Source organism: Monopterus albus, unplaced genomic scaffold (assembly GCF_001952655.1).
Source record: "Monopterus albus unplaced genomic scaffold, M_albus_1.0 scaffold345.1, whole genome shotgun sequence".
NCBI classification, from domain to species: Eukaryota; Metazoa; Chordata; class Actinopteri; order Synbranchiformes; family Synbranchidae; genus Monopterus; species Monopterus albus.
Genome location: NW_018128225.1, coordinates 90,969 through 118,000, shown reverse-complemented (window position 1 = coordinate 118,000; position 27,032 = coordinate 90,969). Strand labels below are relative to the sequence as shown.

General features: G+C 40.8%; 1 protein-coding gene across 3 annotated transcripts; it reads left to right on the top strand.

The window, feature by feature from the left end:
- Nucleotides 1-1,526: 1,526 nt before the first annotated feature.
- On the top strand, nucleotides 1,527-26,817 carry ca8 (carbonic anhydrase VIII). Of its 3 annotated transcripts, none has more exons than XM_020625081.1 (9): nucleotides 1,527-1,861; nucleotides 15,220-15,411; nucleotides 16,613-16,770; nucleotides 17,865-17,960; nucleotides 19,887-19,949; nucleotides 20,082-20,130; nucleotides 20,545-20,657; nucleotides 22,120-22,314; nucleotides 26,705-26,817. In XM_020625081.1, the coding sequence occupies exons 1-8, from the start codon at nucleotides 1,789-1,791 to the stop codon at nucleotides 22,252-22,254; spliced, it is 879 nt and encodes a 292-aa protein (XP_020480737.1). In that variant the 5' UTR covers nucleotides 1,527-1,788; the 3' UTR covers nucleotides 22,255-22,314; nucleotides 26,705-26,817. The 3 variants fall into 3 exon arrangements, with proteins under 3 accessions (XP_020480737.1, XP_020480738.1, XP_020480739.1); XM_020625083.1 differs by having other exon boundaries at nucleotides 1,528-1,861; nucleotides 16,646-16,770; XM_020625082.1 differs by lacking the exon at nucleotides 26,705-26,817 and having other exon boundaries at nucleotides 22,120-22,315.
- The last annotated feature ends 215 nt before the right edge of the window (nucleotides 26,818-27,032 follow it).

The following is a 27,032-nucleotide window of genomic DNA, read 5'->3' as shown; positions in this document are numbered from 1 at the left end:
TCCTTGAATGGGCTAAAAATCCAGGCAGTTGCACATTTATATGAGCTTGCCTGACATCCACGGTGCGACCCTAAAGGTAGAATCGTTCAACTGTGCTTGGTTTGGTGGATATATTTTCCCTTCTGCTGCACTGTGACCAAAGGGTATAGAGAAAAATACAGGGAGTGAGGTTACTGCATGTCCAGGAATGTTCCTGTACAGGAACTAGCTGTTTTATCTGACCAGGTCTAACCTACAAGCAGCTGGCCAGTGAAGCCCCCTGCAGTGGTGAATGATCAGCTCATCTACACTGGATTTCTCAGGAGCACAGTGCCTGTTTGTTTTGACTGCTTGAGGACAGTGTGTCTGCCACATGTAATGTGATGTGGGTTGGAGAGAGGATTCTAATGATCTATGATGTTGTTGGCGCTATGCTACCTGTTGGAATTAATTTCCCTACTTCAGGACTGTATGTGGTCGTCTGGCCTAACAATAGCCTAACAAAAGTTTTTTTTACATTTGGTGATTGTATTTGGGCTTCAAAAATGATAAAAAGAAGTTCTCGCTTGGAAAGATTATCTTGTTGAACAAAATGTGTAAATGTCATAAACAGTTTGTCAAGGAGCTTATTTTATGGAATAATCCAAAAGCCTATGGAAACATCCCACTGGCTTTTTGTTGAGGGAACCAGGGTGATGCTAATTTCCAGGATGGCCTACAAAATGATATCATCCCTAATGCACTCTATAGCAACAACTTGAAGTGTGTCTTAATGCTCACACTCAGCCCTACTCTGTGTGGCTTCAGTGTGTCAAATGTGGATCACAGGCAAAGAAACTACAATCTATTATCTGCTTTTAGATTCCCAGTGTGTTAACAGAGGAGCTCTCAGAGGACAGTTTCCTAATAAAGAATGTGGGGCAATTAACATCAGCTGCCTGGAGGATATGGATTACCAGAGAAAGAAATTAAGAAAGGAAGAACAATAGGGACTATGAACTATTTGTCTCTCAACTTTTGGCTGCAGATACTTTTGTACAAATAACCCAAATAACAAAATACTTGGATGTAACATCCAGAGATTGAATGTTTTTCTGTCTATCTTGAAATCATCATGGTTGAAGAACAGTTTGATCTTTCATTTTCGTTGCCCTATTCTTTCTGTTTTCTTTGACCCAAGGGTGGGTCTGCAACCTTCAACAGAAACACCAGCATGACCTTCCTACCAGCACTCCAACACACATGTACAACACCACTAGCGCAGCCAAACCAGCACAAGGTTAACAGAAAATAACACACAATCAAACCACAACCAAACGACATTAATAATATACATTAATAAATAGACAAAAAAAAATGTTGTCATGCTGGAGGGAGCTTAGAGTAAAGGGGAATGAAAAATATATACTGGTCTATTATTATGTGGAAGAGAGCCAAGGTGAACAAGCACACCTGCAGTCTGCAGAGAGAGAGAAATGAAGACAGAGAGGAAGAGGGAGAGAGATAACAGCAGAGCAAAGTGAGAGAGAGAGGAGGAGGAGGAGCAACAACAGAGTAAGGAGAAATATACAGAAAAGCAGAGCGATCCACACACATCAGTTAGTAGCTTTAAGCTAAAACAGAACAACAGAGGCCAGAAGCAGAAGAAAACAGAAAAGAAATAGGAAGAAAAAAGTGAAAGTTGTTTCTTAGCTGGGAATCCACTCAGTAGACTGCATAAGCTTCAGTTTGTGTCCAAACTAAACCAGTGCAACTGGGAGTCTACTTTCAGAACAGGCTAGTTGTCTACCCACAGTGAACAACTGCACCATGGCTGACAACTTGAATGCGGAGTCTAATTATATCCCGGACAAACATGACCTGCACTGGGGCTACGAGGAAGGTAGGTTGGTCTTCATCAACATGGGAAGGGATGCTTGGAAGAAGGCAACGTTAGCTGTTGTAAAAAGCTCAGGGTTCACATGGGTGTTAAAGGTGTCTGGACCCAAAACTTTAAGCAGCTGATTTTTTAAGAGTGTAGTGGTGTTTTGTGGAGTTCTGCAATGTTGACACATACTGTAGATCTCAGTTTTGTGTTAGGACACTGTAAAAATGTCTGTTAAAAGGAGATGTAGAAACAGAGTTGTATACTCAGGTAACTGTCCATTTTGCTTCTCTGATTCAAATGACTGTAATATTTAGAACCTTTATATTCATCACGGAAGCTTTTAAATGTAGCTCCTTTTCAATGCTTATAATCTGATATTTTCTGGATTGTCCAAGATATTTGCAGAGAATACAGTAGAAAAATATTAAACACATTGTGCCAGTTATGTCATGTGTTTATTATGAGATGAGTTCATTTAGTTTGTGTTGTCTCACTCCCGTCTTCCTTTACTGAGCACCCAGGGATGTACTGTGATGAACTATAAAATTCTTACCATAAGGATACTAAACAATATGTAGTAGTTTGTACACAATTATCAGACACTAATGCATGGCTTGCCAATACCACAAGTGTCCCATGGAAGCCTTGTAACTGTACCATACATTAAGCAGAGGAAAAGCTTGATTAGGGACTTGAAATTGTTTTATTTATTGGTTACTCTTGACACAACACCAGAAAACAGTTTATGCAGGTGAGATTATCCTCTTTGCGGGACACTTGAGATATTAGAAGTTGATTCTCTCTTTATTAGAATGGACTTTAATCAAAGTGGCTTTTCAGCGGATTAAAATGTGAGACAGTGTTAAGGTTTAGCAAGGGTAGGACCCAAGATGCAGACACAACTCAAGGCTTTTAAAGTGTTTATTTTGTTCAGAAAAGACAGGGAGGGGGGTAAAACAAAACGCTCAACCGGACAGCACAAGATCAACAGAAAAATACCAACTGAACAACTAAAACACAGAGCGATTAGGAGTTACATATTGTAACAGAAAAAAACGCAGGCAAGCCATCTTCAGAACACACAGAACAAAATTACAAGAGAGGAGCAATGTCCAGGGAAGACTCACGGAAAATGTTCTAAAACTTACAAGAGTCCCTCAGGGATAACAGAAACAATCAGGTGTCAAACAGGCATGAAGAGCCAGGGGCAGGAGCCGGTGAACAGAGGCAGGAATCCATCAAGTCGGCAACAAGGTATACAAGGGAATAGAACAGGTAGCAGGAGCAACCAGGGCATGATAACCAGACAAACCAGTAACTAAATGAGGGAAGAGAGGAGTATATATAGGCTGGAGACAGGAGATAACAAGAAACAGATGGACGCAATGAATGCTGATTAAACTGGTGGTGAAACTGGAGTAGGTGAGGTGGCAGGAAGCAGGAGGTCCAAAACCAAAAATAAAAGCATAAGAACCAGAAGCAGGTCCATAACCATGACAGATAGAACAGAATGCAAAGAATAATTTATAGTTGTGGCAACAGATAAAACTGTAATAATAAGATATTAATTACTAAATATAACATTATAAAAGGAACCAAAGATTTAGCAAATTCTGTGTCACAGTAATAATTAAGGATTTAAATGGAATTTGTGAAGATGAGTGTCCACTGAGGTGGGGTGGGTGGATATGTGTGAGGTGGTTTCCACTGTCCAGGCAGTTTTCAGAAGAAAGTACCTCCAATGAAAACATTAGACACTGTGGTCTGTGGATTGTTCAGAGAAACATTGTCACACTGTTTGTGAAACAAAGATGTTGCTGCTGAATTTTCCAAATGTCATTTTTTAAAATACAATACAACAAACTAAATTGTGTTGGTGAAATTTCACAGCAGGTACAGTATCTCATACTGAATCTATGTAAATGGCCATGAAGTAGGGAGAAGTGTGTTATCTATTTATTGGTGATTTGGATGAATTAATGTGTCTTGGGTTTGTGTGCCATGTTCAGCCCAGTTTAAAGTCTGCTATCAGTAGTGACAGACATGCTAGAGTCTGAGAATGGCTCAGGCCACGTTGATGCTGCAGTCAGAGTGCTGCCTTTGTGGAATAGGGAGAGACACCTTACAGTGACTCTTTGTCTGTGCAGCAGCAGGCTGGCCTAATCACGTTTCATTTGTTGGCTACAGTGAGTCCTTACTTTACTCAAGGACTGCTTTGCCACCTTTTTTGAAACAAACAGTAATGGATTACTTTACACAATAGGTTACGCAACATTAAGTCAACAGACAACATAATAAAGAGATGTCATCTCTGTAGTATACAACATTTCTACACAATGTCTTGGATTAAATACAGTTACATACATACTGTATGTTTTTCATATTTTATTTCCTACCCACCAAAGCTGTAACCAGGAAATACATCAATGTTAGTACCACTTAATTTAAAAAAATGCATGAAGGCATAAAGTTGCTAATAACTAAGTCAACTTGGTGTGAGAGGGTAGTTTTACTGAATGAATCCCACGCTGCAACCTTTCACTATGTTAATCGTTGTGAATTTCTTGGCCAAATAACAAAACAAATTAAAGCCACAAAACTGTGTGTCAATGCTCTCAGGACCAGCACTAATAAAAGGCAAATGTAAGCTATTGCACCCCCCCAAAAAAAGGCTGGTGAAGATGACCAGAAGATCAGATATAGTGAAGCAAAGAAAGCCACTTCCATACCGTGATTACTGGACTTGATTAACACCTGCCTGGTACAAAAGCACCAGAACTCACAGGTTTATATGTCTGTCAACCAGTGTAGGAGTGAGCAAAAGCAACACACAGGATTCACAACTTCAAAGTTTATTGTGGCTATCAAGTGTCAAAACACAGATGTGTTAGGGCAGTTGCTTTAAAAAAAATAGCTGAGCTAGAAGGGAATATCAGGAGCAGTCAATATCTCATCAGCTTAAGACAGAAGAGGAGAAAAGTCCAGCTCTTACATCCAGTCCACAATAAAGGCAGAGAACCACAGGTCTGTCACACCACCAGTTGCTCGCTTCTCAGCTACTCAGGACACAGCTTTCAGGCTCATCATGTGGCCTTGCTTGCTAGGCCACCCTCGTCTGGCTGGAACACATGCCCAATCAACTAGCCTTAAGAAAGTGACATCTAACACAGACCTAGGCCTGCACAGAGAACACACCCCAAAAAAGAAATGCTCTATAAATCAGTCACACATGGAAAAAATCTGTCTAACTAAAACCACATCTACAATACATAAAGTTGCATATATACAGCAGCTGTCACATGTGCTATTAAATAGCCTGTAGAATGGAGACTGCACCCATACGCACCTGCAATCAGTCCACTCACTGCAATCAATCATTGGCTTGTACCAAGAAATCCCTCCACCAAATAACCACCAATTCACTCACATACTGTACACACACCACAGCAAAACTAAGGCGTTGATACAAATCCACCCTGTTACACTTAACTATTTGATGGGTGTAAATTCCATTTACTGTAAATGGGATGAAAGTGTTTCTCTGCTTCTGCTGGACACGATACAACGAGCAAAACTATGGCCATGTGACAGACAGACAGCATTAGGCTCCTCATTTAACATAGCCCATTGCTTTAACAATCAACTATTTGATTGGTACTAAATTGAGTTTTGTGTGACTGTGGGGGGCAGAGGCAGGAATCCATCAAGTCGGCAACAAGGTATACAAGGGAATAGAACAGGTAGCAGGAGCAACCAGGGCATGATAACCAGACAAACCAGTAACTAAATGAGGGAAGAGAGGAGTATATATAGGCTGGAGACAGGAGATAACAAGAAACAGATGGACGCAATGAATGCTGATTAAACTGGTGGTGAAACTGAAGTAGGTGAGGTGGCAGGAAGCAGGAGGTCCAAAACCAAAAATAAAAGCATAAGAACCAGAAGCAGGTCCATAACCATGACAGATAGAACAGAATGCAAAGAATAATTTATAGTTGTGGCAACAGATAAAACTGTAATAATAAGATATTAATTACTAAATATAACATTATAAAAGGAACCAAAGATTTAGCAAATTCTGTGTCACAGTAATAATTAAGGGTTTAAATGGAATTTGTGAAGATGAGTGTCCACTGAGGTGGGGTGGGTGGATATGTGTGAGGTGGTTTCCACTGTCCAGGCAGTTTTCAGAAGAAAGTACCTCCAATGAAAACATTAGACACTGTGGTCTGTGGATTGTTCAGAGAAACATTGTCACACTGTTTGTGAAACAAAGATGTTGCTGCTGAATTTTCCAAATGTCATTTTTTAAAATACAATACAACAAACTAAATTGTGTTGGTGAAATTTCACAGCAGGTACAGTATCTCATACTGAATCTATGTAAATGGCCATGAAGTAGGGAGAAGTGTGTTATCTATTTATTGGTGATTTGGATGAATTAATGTGTCTTGGGTTTGTGTGCCATGTTCAGCCCAGTTTAAAATCTGCTATCAGTAGTGACAGACATGCTAGAGTCTGAGAATGGCTCAGGCCACGTTGATGCTGCAGTCAGAGTGCTGCCTTTGTGGAATAGGGAGAGACACCTTACAGTGACTCTTTGTCTGTGCAGCAGCAGGCTGGCCTAATCACGTTTCATTTGTTGGCTACAGTGAGTCCTTACTTTACTCAAGGACTGCTTTGCCACCTTTTTTGAAACAAACAGTAATGGATTACTTTACACAATAGGTTACGCAACATTAAGTCAACAGACAACATAATAAAGAGATGTCATCTCTGTAGTATACAACATTTCTACACAATGTCTTGGATTAAATACAGTTACATACATACTGTATGTTTTTCATATTTTATTTCCTACCCACCAAAGCTGTAACCAGGAAATACATCAATGTTAGTACCACTTAATTTAAAAAAATGCATGAAGGCATAAAGTTGCTAATAACTAAGTCAACTTGGTGTGAGAGGGTAGTTTTACTGAATGAATCCCACGCTGCAACCTTTCACTATGTTAATCGTTGTGAATTTCTTGGCCAAATAACAAAACAAATTAAAGCCACAAAACTGTGTGTCAATGCTCTCAGGACCAGCACTAATAAAAGGCAAATGTAAGCTATTGCACCCCCCCAAAAAAAGGCTGGTGAAGATGACCAGAAGATCAGATATAGTGAAGCAAAGAAAGCCACTTCCATACCGTGATTACTGGACTTGATTAACACCTGCCTGGTACAAAAGCACCAGAACTCACAGGTTTATATGTCTGTCAACCAGTGTAGGAGTGAGCAAAAGCAACACACAGGATTCACAACTTCAAAGTTTATTGTGGCTATCAAGTGTCAAAACACAGATGTGTTAGGGCAGTTGCTTTAAAAAAATAGCTGAGCTAGAAGGGAATATCAGGAGCAGTCAATATCTCATCAGCTTAAGACAGAAGAGGAGAAAAGTCCAGCTCTTACATCCAGTCCACAATAAAGGCAGAGAACCACAGGTCTGTCACACCACCAGTTGCTCGCTTCTCAGCTACTCAGGACACAGCTTTCAGGCTCATCATGTGGCCTTGCTTGCTAGGCCACCCTCGTCTGGCTGGAACACATGCCCAATCAACTAGCCTTAAGAAAGTGACATCTAACACAGACCTAGGCCTGCACAGAGAACACACCCCAAAAAAGAAATGCTCTATAAATCAGTCACACATGGAAAAAATCTGTCTAACTAAAACCACATCTACAATACATAAAGTTGCATATATACAGCAGCTGTCACATGTGCTATTAAATAGCCTGTAGAATGGAGACTGCACCCATACGCACCTGCAATCAGTCCACTCACTGCAATCAATCATTGGCTTGTACCAAGAAATCCCTCCACCAAATAACCACCAATTCACTCACATACTGTACACACACCACAGCAAAACTAAGGCGTCGATACAAATCCACCCTGTTACACTTAACTATTTGATGGGTGTAAATTCCATTTACTGTAAATGGGATGAAAGTGTTTCTCTGCTTCTGCTGGACACGATACAACGAGCAAAACTATGGCCATGTGACAGACAGACAGCATTAGGCTCCTCATTTAACATAGCCCATTGCTTTAACAATCAACTATTTGAAATCCAATAAAGTTTTTGTTTTTCCTTTTGCAGCACTCAGAGATAAATGAGCATAATCTTTCAGTTACACACTTAATGGATTGCATGTTTTGGGGCCATATACTGAAAGCCGAAAAGGTGTTTTCCACCACAGGAACTTAGTGACCTGTAACTGAACTTGTTACCAAATGGAGCTTTTGTTACTCCCCAGGAAGTGGTACTAAATTGAGTTCTGTGTGACTGTGGGGGGAATTGTTGGGAGCTTTTGAGGCCTGTGATTGGTTGAGCACCTGCCACTTGTGATTTGGTCAAACAGGTATATCACAACACAACTATATCAAACAGCAACATGGTGCTAACTCCTCCCGAATGCTTTATCTTTTTCCATTTCCTGGAAAGTGTACCATGCGAGCTGACAAAACCATGTTATCTCCTTCCTCCTAATGCCTGCTGCTACTGCTTGTTTTTACTATAGCTGGTGTGTGTTTGTTCATCAGGTCTGTGAGCTCTTTTCTCATCTCCATTGTCGTTACATCCCACACTGGCACACACCTCCAACTGAATCCTAACATTCACTTGTGAATGTACTATATAAATAGTAAATGACTGTAAAAGGTGAATAACGTGTGTGCATAATTAGAGAAAGAAAGACCAGCACACACCTTGTGACTGAGGGAAGAACAGAACCAAACTTTTGTTGTGCACAAACATTTTACTTTGACTACATTGTCTGATAAAATGAACAAAAATGCATACTAATGACAACAAATGTGCAAGAAATCGACCATTAGCTAAATGCATTAAATCATGGGCTTTAGTGATATGGTCTTGTCATAACAACATGGAGGAAAACTTGAGCTGAGTGACTGTAGTCAGCCAACCAGATGTTCAGTTAGTCAGCAGTATTATAGATAATTTAGCAATGTGTCCCAGTACCAAGCAAATCTAATTTCTACAGCCCTACAAGCACACATACACACACAGAGGATGCTACAGAGCCTTTTATGTGCATTGTAGCTGCAGAGAAACAGTCTTCAGTAAATTGTTGTCAAGGCTTTAGTTGCTGAGGAAAGATGGAATGTGACGGGTCCCCATCACCCCTCATTGCTGTGGAGTGAATACTTGGCCAGTGTAAATGCATTTGTTTCCTCCTTTTAAAAATGCACTAGGTTCCACAAATCTTACAATGTTCTCATTGTACTTTTAGAGTGAATGTGGCCAGCAAAAAGCTGAAGTGAACCGAGCCCAGTGTATCACTTCGTATCACATTCGCTACACTGCATGTTACACGACCTTCACTCTGTTTCACTCTAAGACTACACTTTTACCTTGAGATAGATTTCTTCTCCTGTCATTTGGTCAAAAATGATATTACTTTCTTACAAATAGACAGAGTCATACAATAATTCTTCATGTCGTCTGTCCCAGTTAGGCTGACAGGCTGGCCCCTTTCTGCAACCACAACCTGTTGTTGTGTTTAAAGTACACTTAAACTCTTCCCTTCTCCCCTTCTTCTTCTGTTTCTTTCCCCAGCTTACATCAATGCACCCATTGTCACACTCACAGCAAGAAATCCTGTTCACACACTGGTAGAAAAAGTCAGGGAATGAATGGAGGGGCACAGCGAAGAAAGAACCCATTTCAGTTGAAGCCTTAAACAGAAGAACGGTTTGTGTCTGAAATGCCTCTTATGTGCCCTTTGGAAACCACTATTTTCCTGAAAGGTCTCTCTCTCTCTTTTATACACACACACACACCTGTCTAACCCTAACACACACAAGTGAATGAATCTGATCCAAAATCAGCTTTATTGGCCAGGTGTGTTGGAAACACAAGGAATTTGACTCTGGTAAAGTGACTCTCAGTGTACAGTGCCTTGCGAAAGTATTCGGCCCCCTTGAACTTTGCGACCTTTTGCCACATTTCAGGCTTCAAACATAAAGATATAAAACTGTAATTTTTTGTGAAGAATCAACAACAAGTGGGACACAATCATGAAGTGGAATGAAATTTATTGGATATTTCAAACTTTTTTAACAAATAAAAAACTGAATAATTGGGCGTGCAAAATTATTCAGCCCCTTTACTTTCAGTGCAGCAAACTCTCTCCAGAAGTTCAGTGAGGATCTCTGAATGATCCAATGTTGACCTAAATGACTAATGATGATAAATAGAATCCACCTGTGTGTAATCAAGTCTCCGTATAAATGCACCTGCACTGTGATAGTCTCAGAGGTCTGTTTAAAGCGCAGAGAGCATCATGAAGAACAAGGAACACACCAGGCAGGTCCGAGATACTGTTGTGGAGAAGTTTAAAGCCGGATTTGGATACAAAAAGATTTCCCAAGCTTTAAACATCCCAAGGAGCACTGTGCAAGCGATAATATTGAAATGGAAGGAGTATCAGACCACTGCAAATCTACCAAGACCTGGCCGTCCCTCTAAACTTTCAGCTCATACAAGGAGAAGACTGATCAGAGATGCAGCCAAGAGGCCCATGATCACTCTGGATGAACTGCAGAGATCTACAGCTGAGGTGGGAGACTCTGTCCATAGGACAACAATCAGTCGTATACTGCACAAATCTGGCCTTTATGGAAGAGTGGCAAGAAGAAAGCCATTTCTTAAAGATATCCATAAAAAGTGTTGTTTAAAGTTTGCCACAAGCCACCTGGGAGACACACCAAACATGTGGAAGAAGGTGCTCTGGTCAGATGAAACCAAAATCGAACTTTTTGGCAACAATGCAAAACGTTATGTTTGGCGTAAAAGCAGCACAGCTCATCACCCTGAACACACCATCCCCATTGTCAAACATGGTGGTGGCAGCATCATGTTTTGGGCCTGCTTTTCTTCAGCAGGGACAGGGAAGATGGTTAAAATTGATGGGAAGATGGATGGAGCCAAATACAGGACCATTCTGGAAGGAAACCTGATGGAGTCTGCAAAAGACCTGAGACTGGGATGGAGATTTGTCTTCCAACAAGACAATGATCCAAAACATAAAGCAAAATCTACAATGGAATGGTTCACAAATAAACATATCCAGGTGTTAGAATGGCCAAGTCAAAGTCCAGACCTGAATCCAATCGAGAATCTGTGGAAAGAACTGAAAACTGCTGTTCACAAATGCTCTCCATCCAACCTCACTGAGCTCGAGCTGTTTTGCAAGGAGGCATGGGCAAAAATTTCAGTCTCTCGATGTGCAAAACTGATAGAGACATACCCCAAGCGATTTACAGCTGTAATCGCAGCAAAAGGTGGCGCTACAACGTATTAACTTAAGGGGGTTGAATAATTTTGCACGCCCAATTTTTCAGTTTTTTATTTGTTAAAAAAGTTTGAAATATCCAATAAATTTCGTTCCACTTCATGATTGTGTCCCACTTGTTGTTGATTCTTCACAAAAAATTACAGTTTTATATCTTTATGTTTGAAGCCTGAAATGTGGCAAAAGGTCACAAAGTTCAAGGGGGCCGAATACTTTCGCAAGGCACTGTATATGTACAATGTTCTTCCCTAAGGAAGAGTAGACAAGTAAACAAGATGTCCATGCAAATTCTCAGTCATCCAGGTCATAGTATGCTGAAAAAACTTAGCAGAAGGCATCTGGATGCAGTTTCAAAATAAGACTGAGAGAACAATAAAGGAAAAGGATGTGCATTAAGAAAATAAAAATAAAGTACTTATAAATATAGAAATACATTTACACAGTTTAGATGCAGTTTTCCAGATAGACATGTACAAAGATATATTTACAGGTATTGCACTGAGGGTTGTCGTTCTGCTATACAATCATGGGTTAAGTGTTCATCAGAGTGACATCCTAGGGGAAGAAACTGTCCTTGCATCTGGTTGTTTTGACACACAGTGACCTGTAGTGCTGTCCAGAGAAGGGGGGGGAGTCAAGTTGTTTATATCCAGGATGTGAGGGGTCTGTGGAAATCTTTTCTGCCCTCCCTTTGACCTGTGAGGTGCACAAGTCCTCCATGGAGGGCAGCCTGGCACCAGTGGTTCTTTCTGCAGTCCTGACTGTCCACTGGAGTCTGTTCCTGTCCTGTTTGGTTGCTGAACCAAACCAGACAGTGATGGAGGTGCAGAGAACAGACTCGATGATTCCTCTGTAGAACTGTATCAGCAGCTCCTGGGACAGGTTGAACTTCCTGAACTGGTGCAGGAAGTACATCCTCTGCTGTGCCTTCTTGGTGATGGTCCTGATGTTGGATGTCCGCTTCAGGTCCTGGGAGATAGTGGAGCCCAGGAACTTGTAGGACTTTACTGCTGATACAGTGCTGCCAAGTATGGTGACTGGGGGCAAGGTGGGGGGGCTCTTCCTGAAGTCCACTGTCATCGCCACTGTTTTGAGCATGTTCAGCTCCAGGTTGTTACGACAACACCACAGCACCAAATGTTCAGCCTCCTGTCTTGAGTGGGTTGGTCCCCACTAGTGTTTGTACCAGGTATGCTGATGATCCATCCAGCCTTTTGTCCCTAACCAACAAACACACACACAAAACCCAAAACATAACCTTCTTGGCAGTGGTCATGAAACTGTCTGCTGTCGGGTTTGTGACCTTGCTGCACCTGGTGTAGAGACAGGCAACATGCTGTCTGCTATGCAAAAGCTCCCTTTCAGCTGCATCATGGTGACATCAGTGTACTCTGGCCCAGATCATGCAGTGCAGATGCCCTCTACTTCTGCTGGGCACTGAAATCCTCTAGCTGTCGAACCTTAATCTTGAGGGCCTGGATTGTTTGCAGCTGTTTGTCCTTCAAGACCTCAGTATGAGCCTTTTCTTCCATTAACTTCTATAACATACATTCAATCTTAAGGTTTTTCCTTCATAGGACAGATTGAACACAGATTGAGTTCTTGTGTCAAGCCTCAGGCAGACTGGACCGCTGTCTGCGAGCTGGACAACCTGGAGACCCTTCAGCACAGGGGAGCGAAGATTCCAGCTTTGTGGCTGGCAGAGATTTTGGCTACCTGGAGAGGTGCAGCAGTGACGCAAGGAGCTGGACACTGGTGTTGCTGCTGGCAACGCCTCTTCCTTGTGGCAGGCATGAAGATGAGTGTCTGGGGCTTAAAGTTCAATCCAGTGGGGGTATGAGACACTGAGAATTTATTTTCTCTTTCTCGTAATGGGGTCTGGGATAAGGTTAGACTGGGATCTGACACAAACCTGAACTAGACCCTTTCGGTGTTTTGTAAATTTAACACTCAGTTCCTCCTGTAACCTACAAATGGCCTACACTGGGCAAGGTCCTCAAAAATCTAATTTCTAGCCAAGCATTGGACTCCTCTAAGGTGGGTACCACCTGGTGCTCAGCGTGTAAGCAGTCCACAATCTCTCTTAACTCTTGAAAGGATAGGCGTGGAGTTAATATGTCTGCTGGGTCCACGCTCGGCTGGTTCTTATCTCGGGGTTTTGTATATACGGACCCAAGTGCAGACAAGAAACGGGCTGAGAAATCTGAAGGTTTTAACATGCAATAATACAAAACAACTCAGACCTGACTAAAATGAACACAAAGTCAACAAACTGGATGCAGGAGTGAGTGAAATCAGAGTCGATGTAACCAAACTCCAAGAAGACCTGAGATGAGACACAAAGGGTGAGTACTGATGACAAAAGAAACAGCAACCAGACTGAGTGGACTAAGGTGATTACAAAGGCTGACACAGAGCAGGTACAGTACAAGATACAGGTGACAATGATCTAGGGCAATCAGAGACAGTGAGAGGGGAGATGAGGGAAAACTGGAAATGACCACAAAATAAGAGCATAAAACAGAAAGTAGGACCACAACCCTGTCTGCAGGGGTTCTGTTATGTCCTTCAGATGGGTCAACACCAAGTTTTCAAAGGTTTTCATGACCACAGATGTCAGGGCAACAGGTCTGTAATGGAGGGTTTCTTGTGAACCAGGATGATGGTGGAGCGTTTGAAGCATGAGGGAACCTCATAGAGCTCCACTAATCTGTTGAAGATCGATATGAAGATGGGGGCCAGCTGATCAGCACAAGCTTTCAGGCAGGAGGGAGTCACACCATCTGGGCCTGGTGCTTTTCTGATCTTTTGCTTCTGAAAGAGATGGGGTCCAGGGTGTGTGGGGTGGGGGCTTGTAGGGGAAGGTGGTGTGGGTGAGACGTGTGAAATGCTGCTTTTCAAACCTGCTGTAAAGCAGGTTGGGGGGGGGGTTCCTGTAGCCAGTGATGTTCTACGGGCTTCTTCAAAGTGAAGGCTTTTCAGAGAAGCTCCACTTTGCTATTATTTATTGTGAACCCGGAATAGTTTTTGTTTTCTGTGCAGAAGGTCTTGGTAGGCAAACATGTCCTCACAAAAACTGATGTATGATGTCACAGTGTGAGTGAGTTCATCCAGGTCTTTAGACACAGCTTCAAATACACTCTGATCTGTACAGTCAAAGCAGGCCTGTAGCTCTGACTTTACTTCCTCAGTCCATCTCTTCACTGTTTTGACCACAGGCTTTATCACTTTAGGTTTCTGCCTGTAGGTCAGGATGAGATGGACCATGCAGTGTTCAGAGAGTCTCGGGGCTGCACGGGGACAGAGAAATAGTTGTCTTTCATTACCTTGCAGCAGTGGTCCAGTGTGTTTTTATACCTGGTGGGACAACTGACATGTTGTCTGTATTTGGGCAGTTCCTGGGTGAGGTATGCTCTGTTAAAATCCCCAAAGACAATGCATGAGTTAGAGGATGAAGGTAAACCACTGCTGCATACTACAGTTATCTGTCAGAAACGGCGCGTAATGCGGCCGAAAAGTGTTAGGTGAACTCAATTAAATGGCCAGACGAGGAAGTGTAAAACAAAACCGTCTCTTTATTAAGAGAACTAATGTTGAGCAAAAGAAAACCATACAAGACACGGTGAAAACACAAAACTCACATGTCCTTAACAGTCCGAGGTCAGAGACACAAAATACCAAAACCGAAGAAAATGCTAGAAAGTCAGAGCTGGGGTCTAGAACAATCTGGCAGCGTCCTGGTGCCTAAATAGAGGTGCAAACAATAACGAAACAGGTGAAACCAATGTGAGTGATGAAGAACGTAAAAAGACTGAAACTAAGGTGAAACAAAAACAGGAAGTAACTTAAAAATAAAAGCTGGACAGGAAGCAGTGGAACCGAATCATGGTAAATCATCAGGTAAACACAGAATGTAGAGCTGCTCAGTGAAAGCATAGACAATACAGTACATGTAATATGTGTTTTGTATATATGTGTGTGTGTGCTTGTGCCTGTTTTCACACATAGGTGTAGAGTGGGGACTCCATTTTCCAGCAGCCAATGGTGAGTACCAGTCCCCAATTAACTTAAACTCCAGGGAGGCCCAGTACGACCCATCCCTCCTGGATGTCGGCTTATCACCAAACTATGTGGTGTGTCGAGACTGTGAGGTCATCAATGATGGACACACTGTCCGCATCATTCTCAAGTCCAAGTCAGGTGACTCCCAGGAGACATGACAACATGTCTACACACACTGCTATTCAGTTTAAGAAGTGCTGTGAGAGCAGGAGCTGTGTTTAGATTTTGTTGCTATTCACAGGGGTTTAATGTTACTGCTCAAAGCTGGCTCTTCTGCAGCTTGGGAGACAAAATTGTGATTTCCATTTCAGCCTCACTTTAGTTTCTATTTTGTCTCATGCATTTCTGATATGTTTCTCGAAAAACTCACTAGGAGAAATAGGTGTGACAAGGCAATGAGCAACAGGAGTCATTCTTGAGACATAAGGGAACTGCCTCACTAAACTTATTAATAATAGCAAATGTTTTCTCCTTTGGAGAAGAAATGAGCAATAATGTAGAGCAGTGTGTGAGTCTATGCATATATACAGCTGTGTATCTTTGGCAAGCGCTCTTTTTATTTTGGCAGAACCACAGGGAGCAACATGAAACCAGTAGGCCAACAAAATTACGCATCAAGATGGTAGGACATGAATTGCAACAGTAGTTACAATTAGGGTGGCAGCTAAATATAACTACACAAGACTAATCAAATATGGCACAGGGTGAAATAATAAAGAGGTACACGGCTGCAACACACACAACAAAAAGGCATATAACAGAACCATGTGAATATGAACAAACCATTGGAAAAAATGTAGAGTCTACCCACTGGGGCATGCTGGGAAATCAGATAAAGATGTCACTGAGATTAAAAAAAGCAAACAAACAAACAAACAAAAACACACTAATTTCAGTCTGAAAGAGGAGGCCGTGAGTACTTGTGGAGAGCTCAGCACGAGATGTTGAATTATGTTGTAATGAGAACAGATTGTGTTCACATAGAGAGCTCTCTGATTTCTCTGCCTGAGATTAAAGAAGAGGTGCATCAATTCAAAAAATTTGAGAATTATTTTAGAGCTCAATGAAATCTTTGAAACTTAAAAAGAGGCAGATTTGAGATCATGTGCATCTGTTTATTTTGAAGAATAAAAATGAGAGACAGGAGCAACAACCCATTGTCTCATTTTGGTTTCACCGCATAGTTGTCAAGGAGAAATAAGTGAAACCATTTGAGATCTTTTTTAAAATTCTCTTTGAGTGACAAAAATCAATCCAACTCAGGGTAAATGACTAATTTTCACACTTTGACTTTTTCTCTGACTTATCTGATTTGTCATCACCTTCCTGTGTGTGCAAGCCCACAATGACCTGTTTCCTGTGCTGTTGCCAGTGGTTACTGGGGGTCCATTACCTAGTGATCATGAGTATGAGCTTCATGAGGTTCGATTCCACTGGGGCAAGGAGAACCAGAGAGGATCAGAGCACACTGTCAACTTCAAGGCTTTCCCCATGGAGGTAGAGAGTGCAAACTCAAACACATGCAAACACACACATTGCCACACAAATAAAGCTGTGACCTTGGAGTGGGGTGCAAACAAGATCAGCGACTACACCAAGAGACAAGAACTACAGTATTCATATGTTTAGACTTCTGCCATTGGCTTTTGTCCTTCAGATATGACAACATCATAAGTTGTTGAGACCAAACAAAACTTGTTTCATTTGCTCAAACAAGTAACACATTTAGCATCAGGAGCTTTCTAACAGTGCTGAAAAAATAGCTTAACACTGTGCTGTGTTTGCAAATGTTTCTGTTGTGACACTTTACAGAGCTGGGCGGAAAGAAGGACAAACCAAAGTCCAACCTAACAGGGTGAAAGGGCTAAACTTCAAAAATAAATACATATTGTTATCTGGATGTTGTTTGCTAACAAACATAACTCTCCCTGAAACCACAAGCTGTTTTTTTTAAATAAATTTTTGTGTCAAAGAAGATACAAAGAGTTCATCTGTGAGCTGTCTGGTAAATGTCTTCAGGACCTTGTGTAGTGAGTGTGTAGTGCCATCTGGCTCTGCTTGTGTGACATTTCAAGGACTCTTGGGGGCCCTCTGGCAGACATGGGGGCCCTAAGCAGGCACTTAGTTTGCCTAGGTGTCAGGCCGGCTCTGCCATCAAATAATGATTTTCTCCACAACGTTCATGCTTGTTCCACTGTTTGACAACAGAAACAGAAAACCAAATAAATGATAACTGTATTGTGAATTGGCTGTATAAAACGTGGAGGCTAACTGCTCTCTGCCTCCAGCTCTGTACCAAAAATGCAGACATGACAATGGTGTCAGTCTTCTCAACTACCTCTTTCTCAGAGCAAAAATGAATGAGTTCAAATGTTTTCTTTAAAGGACAACATTCTGAAATCAGCTCATGTTTTATATAGTGGTTTTGCACTCTTCTCTCCCTGTTCACCTTTAGTTAACATAAGAGCCCATATAGATGGCCCTCAGTCACCACCAGCTGGTGGTTTCTGACACTGACTTACTGCTCCCTACACCTGTTTGCAGCAGTGGCCTCTCAAATACAACTTGTGTTCTGTTGTCTCTCTATATAGCTCCATCTGATTCACTGGAACAGCACTCTATTTAACACTTTAGAAGATGCTCTGGGAAAGAAGAATGGAGTCCTCATTATTGCTCTTTTTGTTCAGGTATGTAACATCTGCTGTGATCAGGACAAAATAGCAAAGCTTCATGAAGGGACCCATGGGGGCTTTTCCCTCTCAGTTAAACATTCCCTTTTCAAAGTAGAATTGATTTAGTCAAATTAAAATTGGCATGGTCACACTTGACATAATAAACAGCTACTAAAGATCATCTTGATCAGATTTATTGTCTTTATTTTGCTATTACTTTGAAACATGATTATGCATCCATTTACACTGACTTTTTAAACTGTCAGTTGGATAATGAATACTGTAAATCTAAGTAACAAACAAGTAGTGCAATCTCTGGCAGTGCATTAAAAGGAGAACTTTGTCAAATGTGCATTTAGTTCATTGAAGACTGAAAATTGATGAACACATTGTCCTGAAAACCAAAAACAATATACTGTATGTGGCTTGTGTGCCTTCAAAACACAACCCACAGAATGGTCCAGTGGCTTTGTCACCATGGTAACTATAATATTACCCATGCCACTATTCCGCTCACAGGCGTATCAAACCTTTGTCGTTATGGAAACAATCATAAACACACAATTACAGTTATAAAGCAGTCACCATTTAACTAGGTTTAGGAAAAGACTAGATTAGAGTTAAGATAATTTCTTCCTTAAGGTTACAGGACCCTCATCATTTTGGTAATAACGGTAATAATAATAATATAGGCAAGGCAAGTTTATTTATATAACACATTTTCATACACAAAGACAATTCAAAGTGCTTTCTTTTGAAAAATTTGATACATTGGTGTCTGTAGAGTTGGCCAAACAGCACAAAGAAGTCAACTGGTCACTGAGTAATAGGAGAAAAATAAAAGCAGATAAAGTGCAAAATTGAGTGGAATCAAGGTGCATTCATTAAAAGCAGTGGGAAGAAGAACCATCCATAGTTTCAAAAGTGGCTCCAGTTGTGGCAGATCTAAGTTCTAATGGTTCCAGCTGTGGGCAGCATCATGTCTAAAACATGTCTTTCACCTTGTTTAGTTCGAACTCAGCACCACTAGCTGACCAGTACCTGCAGATCTGTGACACCTACCTCGCTTGCACTCAACAAACATGTCTCTGATATACAGTATTTTGGGCCTAGACCACAGAGAGACTTGTAGACAATGAGTAGGGCCTTTAATCTGAATTCTGTATTTAACTGGAAGCCAGTGCAAAGATCTAAGGACTGGAGGAATGTGTTCTTTCTTGGTGTCTGTAGGTATTCTAGCAGCAGCATTTAGATGACTTGCAGCTGTCCAATGGTCTTACTGGGAAGCCCAATCAGTAGTGCATTAGTCTACACTAGACACAAAAGCATGAATGAGCCTAAGTCCTGCTTAGCTATGTTTTAAGGACAGAATAATAATAACTGTTAAAACTGACTAAACATTAGAACATTTGTGAGGGTAGAATTTATTAAAGTCTGGTTGTACTGGACTGTACTAGTTTGACCTAATAAACTGGTAATTATGTGGAATGTTTTGGAGCAGAACTCTTCAAGTGTCCCTGATAACATTCTGTGTAAAGATTTCTGAAACATTTGAATGCTCAGTATTGTGTTCAGTGTGTGTTTTCCCTCTTATAGTCCACATTTTAAAAACATTGACTACTTCAGTGGCCTTGAGGCGTTCTTCCTTCCTGGGATTGTAAGGTTTGTTATTCTAAATGAGTGAACAAGTTCATTCTTAGCTTGAACCATCCTGTGTATATGTTTGACACAAGCTGGAAAATGGCTGAGAATTTCCCTGATCTCTCTACTTTATGACCCCAGAAAAATGATCCTCACATCCTCCCTGTCAAGAAAGCTTCCTGTAAAGATACGAGAGATTAACCATCTTAACACACCAATGACTTCCATGAGACAATCACGGAAAATGTCCTCTGACCACCAATTAACCACCCTCTGGGACTTCATATGTGTTTTTATCAGATTGGTAAGGAGCATCTGGGTCTGAAGGCCATCACTGAGGTTCTACAGGACCTGCAGTACAAGGTGAGGCCAAAACTGAAAAGATCAGACAGATCACATGATAGTTGATTATGTCAGATGAAGAGGAGCATCAAATGTTATATGAACAATTGTAAAATGACAGTAGTAATTGTTTTGTTGCTGTATTTCCATCAGGGGAAGAGCAAGATAATCCCGTGCTTCAACCCCAACACTTTGTTACCTGGTGAGCAGAAAACAATTTATTTCAAACACATAATCAATATAAAGCCTCTTGGTATCAGTTAAAATTGATGATCAGAGACATGCACAGACATTTTGAGAGGCACTGGCAGAGGTACTTGATTTGCTTGGAATATAACCATATAATGCATTTCTGTACCTTTGTCCATTTGGTCATGTTGCCCTCTGTTGATTACTGAGTGGAGAACCTGGTTTAGCCAGAGTTTATTTGAAAATAATCTCAACACATCAGAACGCTGAAATGAGATGATGGGAATAACCAAATGAATCAATACACAAGGTCAATACCTTCATCCAGCCTTTAGGGATCATTTAATATCATATAAGGGAATCACTAACTATTTTTACTTGAGACATGTTGAATGCTTTTTAAGTGAAACATTTAATCTTCTCTCAGACCCATTATTAAGAGACTACTGGGTGTACGAAGGATCTCTGACCACTCCACCTTGTAGTGAAAATGTGACCTGGATCCTCTACCGCTACCCTCTTACCATCTCACAACTACAGGTAAAACATAAATACAGATATAACAAGGCCTACAGCCTTTTAAATCAACCCAGTCTCACAGCAAAATGTATAATAGCTACACTAGTCCACAACACAAAACATACTAGTCTCACAATAATGTAATGTGTGGCTAATGGCTAGTGTAGCTAACCCTAGTGAGAGTCAGAGTCAACAGCAGGCCGACCAAGAAAACAGATGGCCTACTTCCCCCTCTTGTGTTAACATGGGAGCCCCTCCCTCCTCCAAACAGAGACTGATAGAGAAGCACAGGATAACAAAAAAATGGGTTTCTGTCTGGACCGTATAACAGTGATATCAGCATTGTCTGATTGGCTATATTGTCCATGGAAAGTGTGCAAAAACACAGAAACCTGAGATGTTTGATCAAAATAGGATGATTTTTATTTGAGTCTATGCATAAAGTGGATAAGAATGAATCAAAATTTTAAAAGTAGCAGCAAGAACTTGGAAAACCCACATTAATAAGTACAAGACAATGCAAGACAAAAGTCTTACTATGAGTAGAACAGGAATAAAATGGCACCCAAGTTAATAGAGCAAGCCTACTGTATAATGACACGGCAAAGGAAATGGACAAGTTCAATATAATAAACAAACAAATAAATAAACACTGTGAACACTCAACATTAGCTGTGTATACCATCAGACCATTATGTCCTGCTCATGCACAGCCAGTCAACTAATGGCCCTATATAGACCCAGTAATTTTTAACTAAGCTCCACCTATGCACACACACAAACAAACATCAGGCAATGAGTGGTGCATCAGATTAAAACTCCTTGAGATAAAATGTGATCCTCCTGGCATCTTGCAGGTGTTTTTTTCTACATTTTTTCAGCTTACTATGACCTGGACGACTGGTAATCTGCATGGACAAATATTTAGGGGTCAATTTGTCATGCAGACTAAGAGAGTACAGCCCTTCTTCTTTCCCAGGGTGTCAGATACTGATGATATCAAGTACCTTTAGCACACAGCGTTTTCAACAGAGTATCCACTTGAATCAGTATTTGGTGCCTAGAACAAGAGGTTATAGCATATTAAGGGAGAAAGTCCATGCTAGGAGGCGGTTGTGGTGAATGGTGGGTCAAACAAAACATTGATCTTTCCCTTGGGAGAGCAGAATTCACCTTCAGTGTGTAATGAAGTTTTCTTTAGTCAGCAAGTGTTTTAACCCAATCCATGATATTTTCCAAAACCTAACTATACAGTTTTTTATATCTAAACACAACCACATTGTTCTATGCACCAAAGGCACCCCTTAGCACCAGCATGAGAACACACTGGATAGTAAGTTTTAGTCATCAGCCAATTAAATCCACGGATATCAGCATAGTCTTCTTAAAAGTCTGACCATATTGGTCAGTGAGGCTCTTAAAATGAGGCGCTGTGGCCCAGTTCAGTATGTAAAATTAAATCTTGATTCTTCTGACTTTGTAGATTGAGGAGTTTCGCAGGCTGCGGTCCCATGTTAAAGGGGCGGAGCTGCTGGAAGGGAATGATGGGATGTTGGGGGACAACTTCCGCCCCACACAACCACTCAGTGACCGGACGGTTCATGCTGCCTTCCAATGACTCTCACTTTTCACTGCCAACTCAAAGAAACTATGGGACCTACAGATACAAAAACAGGAGGTGACAGTTTTATGAGTTCTTCCTTCTATTGTTTTAACATACAGCTGCATTCCACTTTAATGAACAAGTATCTGTTTGGTGCCAATCAGGTACAATCTGTGATCAATCTGTGCTCTTTACTGGACACAGGTATATGCTGCTGGAAGCAACACTGACGAGAGTGTTCCAGAACAGTCAATTATGTAAAAGCAAAACAATGACCTGAAAGATGTTGAAAGGCTCTGTGAGGCTGGGGGAAATGTTATAGCTCTGTGTGGGTTTATCATTCGGAGCAGCACCTTTCACTTTGCACATAACCATTTAATCTATTGCTGCATCTTTAAAACAATTCTGATTAGTACAGCTTTAATTTAGCATTTACCTGAAAAATTGCCAATTGTGCCAGTAAATCAAATGCATACGTAAAAAAAAACAACAAACAAAAAAACTGACCAGCATTTGCTCTGTTTAATACCAAACACTACTCTCTGTAGTTAGTTCAACATGTTTGCTCACTATAGGAAGCCTTTTAACGGGCACGCTTTCCCTGAGGTATTTGGGTCCTTTGAAACCAGAGTATAATGGTGCAAACCCTAAAAGAACTAACCCAGTTCAATGTCTAATTTGGGATTAGAGAACATAGTGTATGTAGTAATCACAGATTTAGCTCAGCAGCACTATAGCAGGAAGAAAGGACAGAACCTTTGGAGCACAGGGTGGGATGAGAAAGATAGAAGAACATAGATAAGACGTTTATACTGAAAGTCATAGATATGAGCTAATGATGCCTTTAAATTTTAAATGGAAAATGAAATATTTGTGTGTCAGCATGTCAGCCTGTAAAAATTTACAAAAGACTTGAGCAAAGGCACTTGAGACTTTAGTGAGAGCTGTCACACTAATATCAGCTAGGCTTGTTACACAATACAAATTCAGAGACAGGAGGAATACATGCTGCTATGCAATACACTAAAGGATTTAATCTGACTCTTCTGTAGCATCAGCAGATATTTCTCTCATATGTTTGTGTCTATATATTAAAGGTGTAACATAGTAATTGGAGTAAATACAAATTTTTTGGCATTCAGTTATAATTATCATCAGTTATAGTTATCATTCTTGAAAGCAATTTAGCATTACATGTTAAAAATGTTGAAAGGCTGCTAACACCAGGGGTGGCTCTAGAACATTTTGGATGGGGTGGCCAGGCTGGGGCATAAACTCTGGGGTGGCACACTTGAAATACATGTAAAAGTTAAACACCTAGTTATGTGAAATAATGAACCATACATTAATTAAGAATTGAGAGTGTTTATATTATATAAAAAAGACACACACACACACACACACACACACACACACAGTGCTTTCTTTAGCTAACTTTGGCTGCACTCCATATTTAATCCTGGCTGGGGACAGCACTGCTGCACAATGGTTCCCTCCCCCTACTGAGGCGAATTATGCCAAGTACTCCACACCAACTCAAGTGGAGAAATTAAAACAAAACTCATGCTGTACGCATAATATAAAATAAAATTTATTTTGCCAATATCAATTTTAAAGCCACAGAAAAGGCAACAATATGGCACTGTTTTTAATTTTTTATTCATTAATACTGGCAAGCATCACATCTTGACTCTAGCAGGGGTGGTACCAGGGGTGGCCAATCAGATTGTGGGGGCGGCCGGTGCCACCTGTGGCCACCTTATGGATTCTCCCCATGGCCCAAAGAAAAAAATGTCATATTTGATGGAGTGAAAACAGAGATCTCCTGATTTATAATCTCTATGGGTCAAGCTCTCAAAATGCTGGATCCTATAGTAAAACTCAATATTTTTGTAGACCTTCCCTAATTAGTTTTAAAGCCCATGTGTTTCAAACTCCTTGTCTCTAAGTTGCTTTTTAGCCTGAGCCAAGATGACCATAATGACACGATAAAGATTTTTGTTTCTCAAACTTTGTCTAGAGCTACAGAAAAAAATGTTTTCAAGAACTCCTTTCAAGAGTGCTATCCTCATAAAGACAAACTTAATTTGTAAAATAATAGTGTGTCCCTTCATACAAATAATGTGAGAAGAACAGAAAATATACTGCACATTTTACTATGACAAACATAGGTGTGGTTATGTTCCTCCCACTTCATTATGATCACATAGTAACATAATGGCAGCAGTTTCCTGTGCTGGTTGTTGCAGTCTCCACACCAAACTATGAACTCCCACCAAGTGTTTAGCCTCTTAAGGTTGAAATGTACAGTGCCCAAGTTATTATACAGTGTGAGAGGTCTCCCTGAAGAACAGGTTTCAGTTGTAGTGTAAACTGATACTAATCTGGTCCCACCGGCACAAACCTACCTTAGACAGGACCTGCGAATGAGAGATGCGGTAAGAAGAAGAGAAGCGGAGAGAAGAGGTCACGTGGAGGTCAGACAGTGTTAAGGATGACATTTAATATAAGGTAAAAGTCTACTGGTGCCATAACATTCACACTTTTTTCACACACTGACAATGCTTTGGTTATCATTCACATTACACTGGGTCTGCTGCTAAAGAGATACATGATGTGAACTAGAAAGACCACATCAACTGATCCTTAGCAGAGTTTCATACAAAGTAGACACCTGGTTTGTTTCTAAACCTCAGAGCTCAGTCTTGTAAATGTGTACAAATCTCCTGTGATCTGCAAATATTGTATGGGTATATGAAAAATACTGGTCATTACAGGCTAAAAAAGATTTCATCTCACAACCTTCTGTGCCCATCTTACATATACACAGCTGATTCTCTGAAGCTGACTTAACACTGTCCTCTTGCAACAGGAATGTTTGTCTTATTGCTCTAATGTGTAAAAATGAAAGTAAAACATCTTTCATGTCAACTCATGTTTATATATTTTTCATGAACCACACTGCAACACAGGACAGACATTAAGAACATTTCCAAAATAGTAATACATTGAAAAGCTAGACTCCAACTGAAAACTGTATGTTGTAAGCATGACTAAAAAAAAAGACTGGTAGTGTATTTTGTTTAGTGCAGTGGATTGTAAGCTGCAGAGCGTTACAGTAACCTGTGCAGTCATTACTGTCCATTCAGACCTATGGTATTGTCTGTGGAGAGGGTGAAGTTGTCCTGCTGGGGATCCTCACATCTTGAGGCAGAGGAGGCCCTGATGCTCTGGTGCCTCCTGCTGTATGGCTGCAGGGTGACGAGGCTGTGGCTGGGTGGGTGTTGTCCTTATCTAATGCTAAGGGCCTTACACGTGTAATGTGCTTCAGAGGTGTGCTGCATGGAGGGAAGAGAAGTACCGGTGTCTGCTGTCCAGTAAGACTTCAACATGGTAGTGGCATAATAAAATGTAAGAAACTTAAAGGAACAATCCAAATGTATAAAAAAGTTCCCATTATAAAACAACTTCTGACACAATATTAGAAACTGTGTCACTGTCAAACTGAGTGACTGGTTCTTCAGTTATTCCATTTTTTTTTAATGCTACTAAACATTCTGTTCCACTGTAAAACTATTATAACACTATAGAGCACTGATAATAATTCAAAATTAGACTCGAGACACATTGTTCATTATAAGCCTGCTAGTAAAACAGACTACTTGTGGTAAGTGTCGCAAATCTGCCGTCAGTGTAAACTGCTGCAAAATGAATTTGTGGAACCAGTGCATGAGCTGAGCTGCTCTGACCTGCTCAGTATGAGAAGCTACAGCCGATCAGTCTCTGTGACTGTTTCCTCAACCTGGACACAGCACTACTACATTTATCTGGAGGCTAACTATTATTATAGCAGCCATTCAGCATGTCAAAGCAATATTAAACCACTGTGAAACACTGCGAAATCTTTTGTGAAAAGCTACTTTTCTTCTGATTTTCTCTCCTGAGATGAACTCTTATTTCTTCACCTGCTGCATAAGTGTTTAGATACAAGATTTATTCTGTCAAGCTATTTATTCAGCCAGTAGTATTACGTTATTTATGATGCTAATAATGTAAACATTTCAAAACTAGGTTTTTTGAGGGCTTCAGTCCTCTAGGGTCTCAGTAAGTGGTCTAAATGCAGAGCACCCAGGATAATATACTGTGGGACCATTCATTACGACTGACGATCATTTTTGTGACTACCAGTTCAATTATTAAACCATGGGACGTTTTATGGAACTGCAGATGGAAATGCCATCAGTACCTGTACACGTCTCTTGAACAGTTTAGTTCCAGTTGAGCATTTCCGGTGTGAGGTAAGCTGAAAAGCTGATAAGCTACAAATGTGACAAGAAGCACAGAAGCTGTAAAAAGTTTTCTCTCCTCTTTACATTCCTCACTTTCACTCAGCTGTGTTGCACATCTGGTTTCTCTTTTCCTTTCATTGTGCTCTGATTCACACAGATCTTCTCTTTCTTTACAGGAAAGAAGGATGAGGTGCGTGGAGAGGAACAAACAGAAGTGGAGAGGAAGAGATGATGTGGTTGTAGATCAGCTCCAGACTAAAGCAGGAAAAATAAACTATTGACACATGCACACCTTCACCATTTGCTTGTGTTTGTGTACCTGTATGTAGGTGTGTTCTTCATAATTTTCTGCATAACCTCTCGTTTCCTCATTGATCTCACCATGTTGATCTGCTGCTTGTGTTTTCTGTGTATGTGCGTCCTAATTAAGTAACAGGAGGCCTGACAACCAATAGGTCTCTGCTGTCAAAATAAAGGGAAACATGAGCCACAGATATACCTCCA

Excerpts from the sequence above, each read along its gene's own strand:
- ca8 (XM_020625081.1), top strand. The coding sequence starts at position 1,789 with ATGGCTGACAACTTGAATGCGGAGTCTAATTATATCCCGGACAAACAT. Across the intron at positions 15,412-16,612 it reads CATTCTCAAGTCCAAGTCAG|CCCACAATGACCTGTTTCCT; the intron begins GTGACTCCCAGG and ends TGTGTGTGCAAG. Across the intron at positions 20,658-22,119 it reads TTACCATCTCACAACTACAG|ATTGAGGAGTTTCGCAGGCT; the intron begins GTAAAACATAAA and ends CTGACTTTGTAG.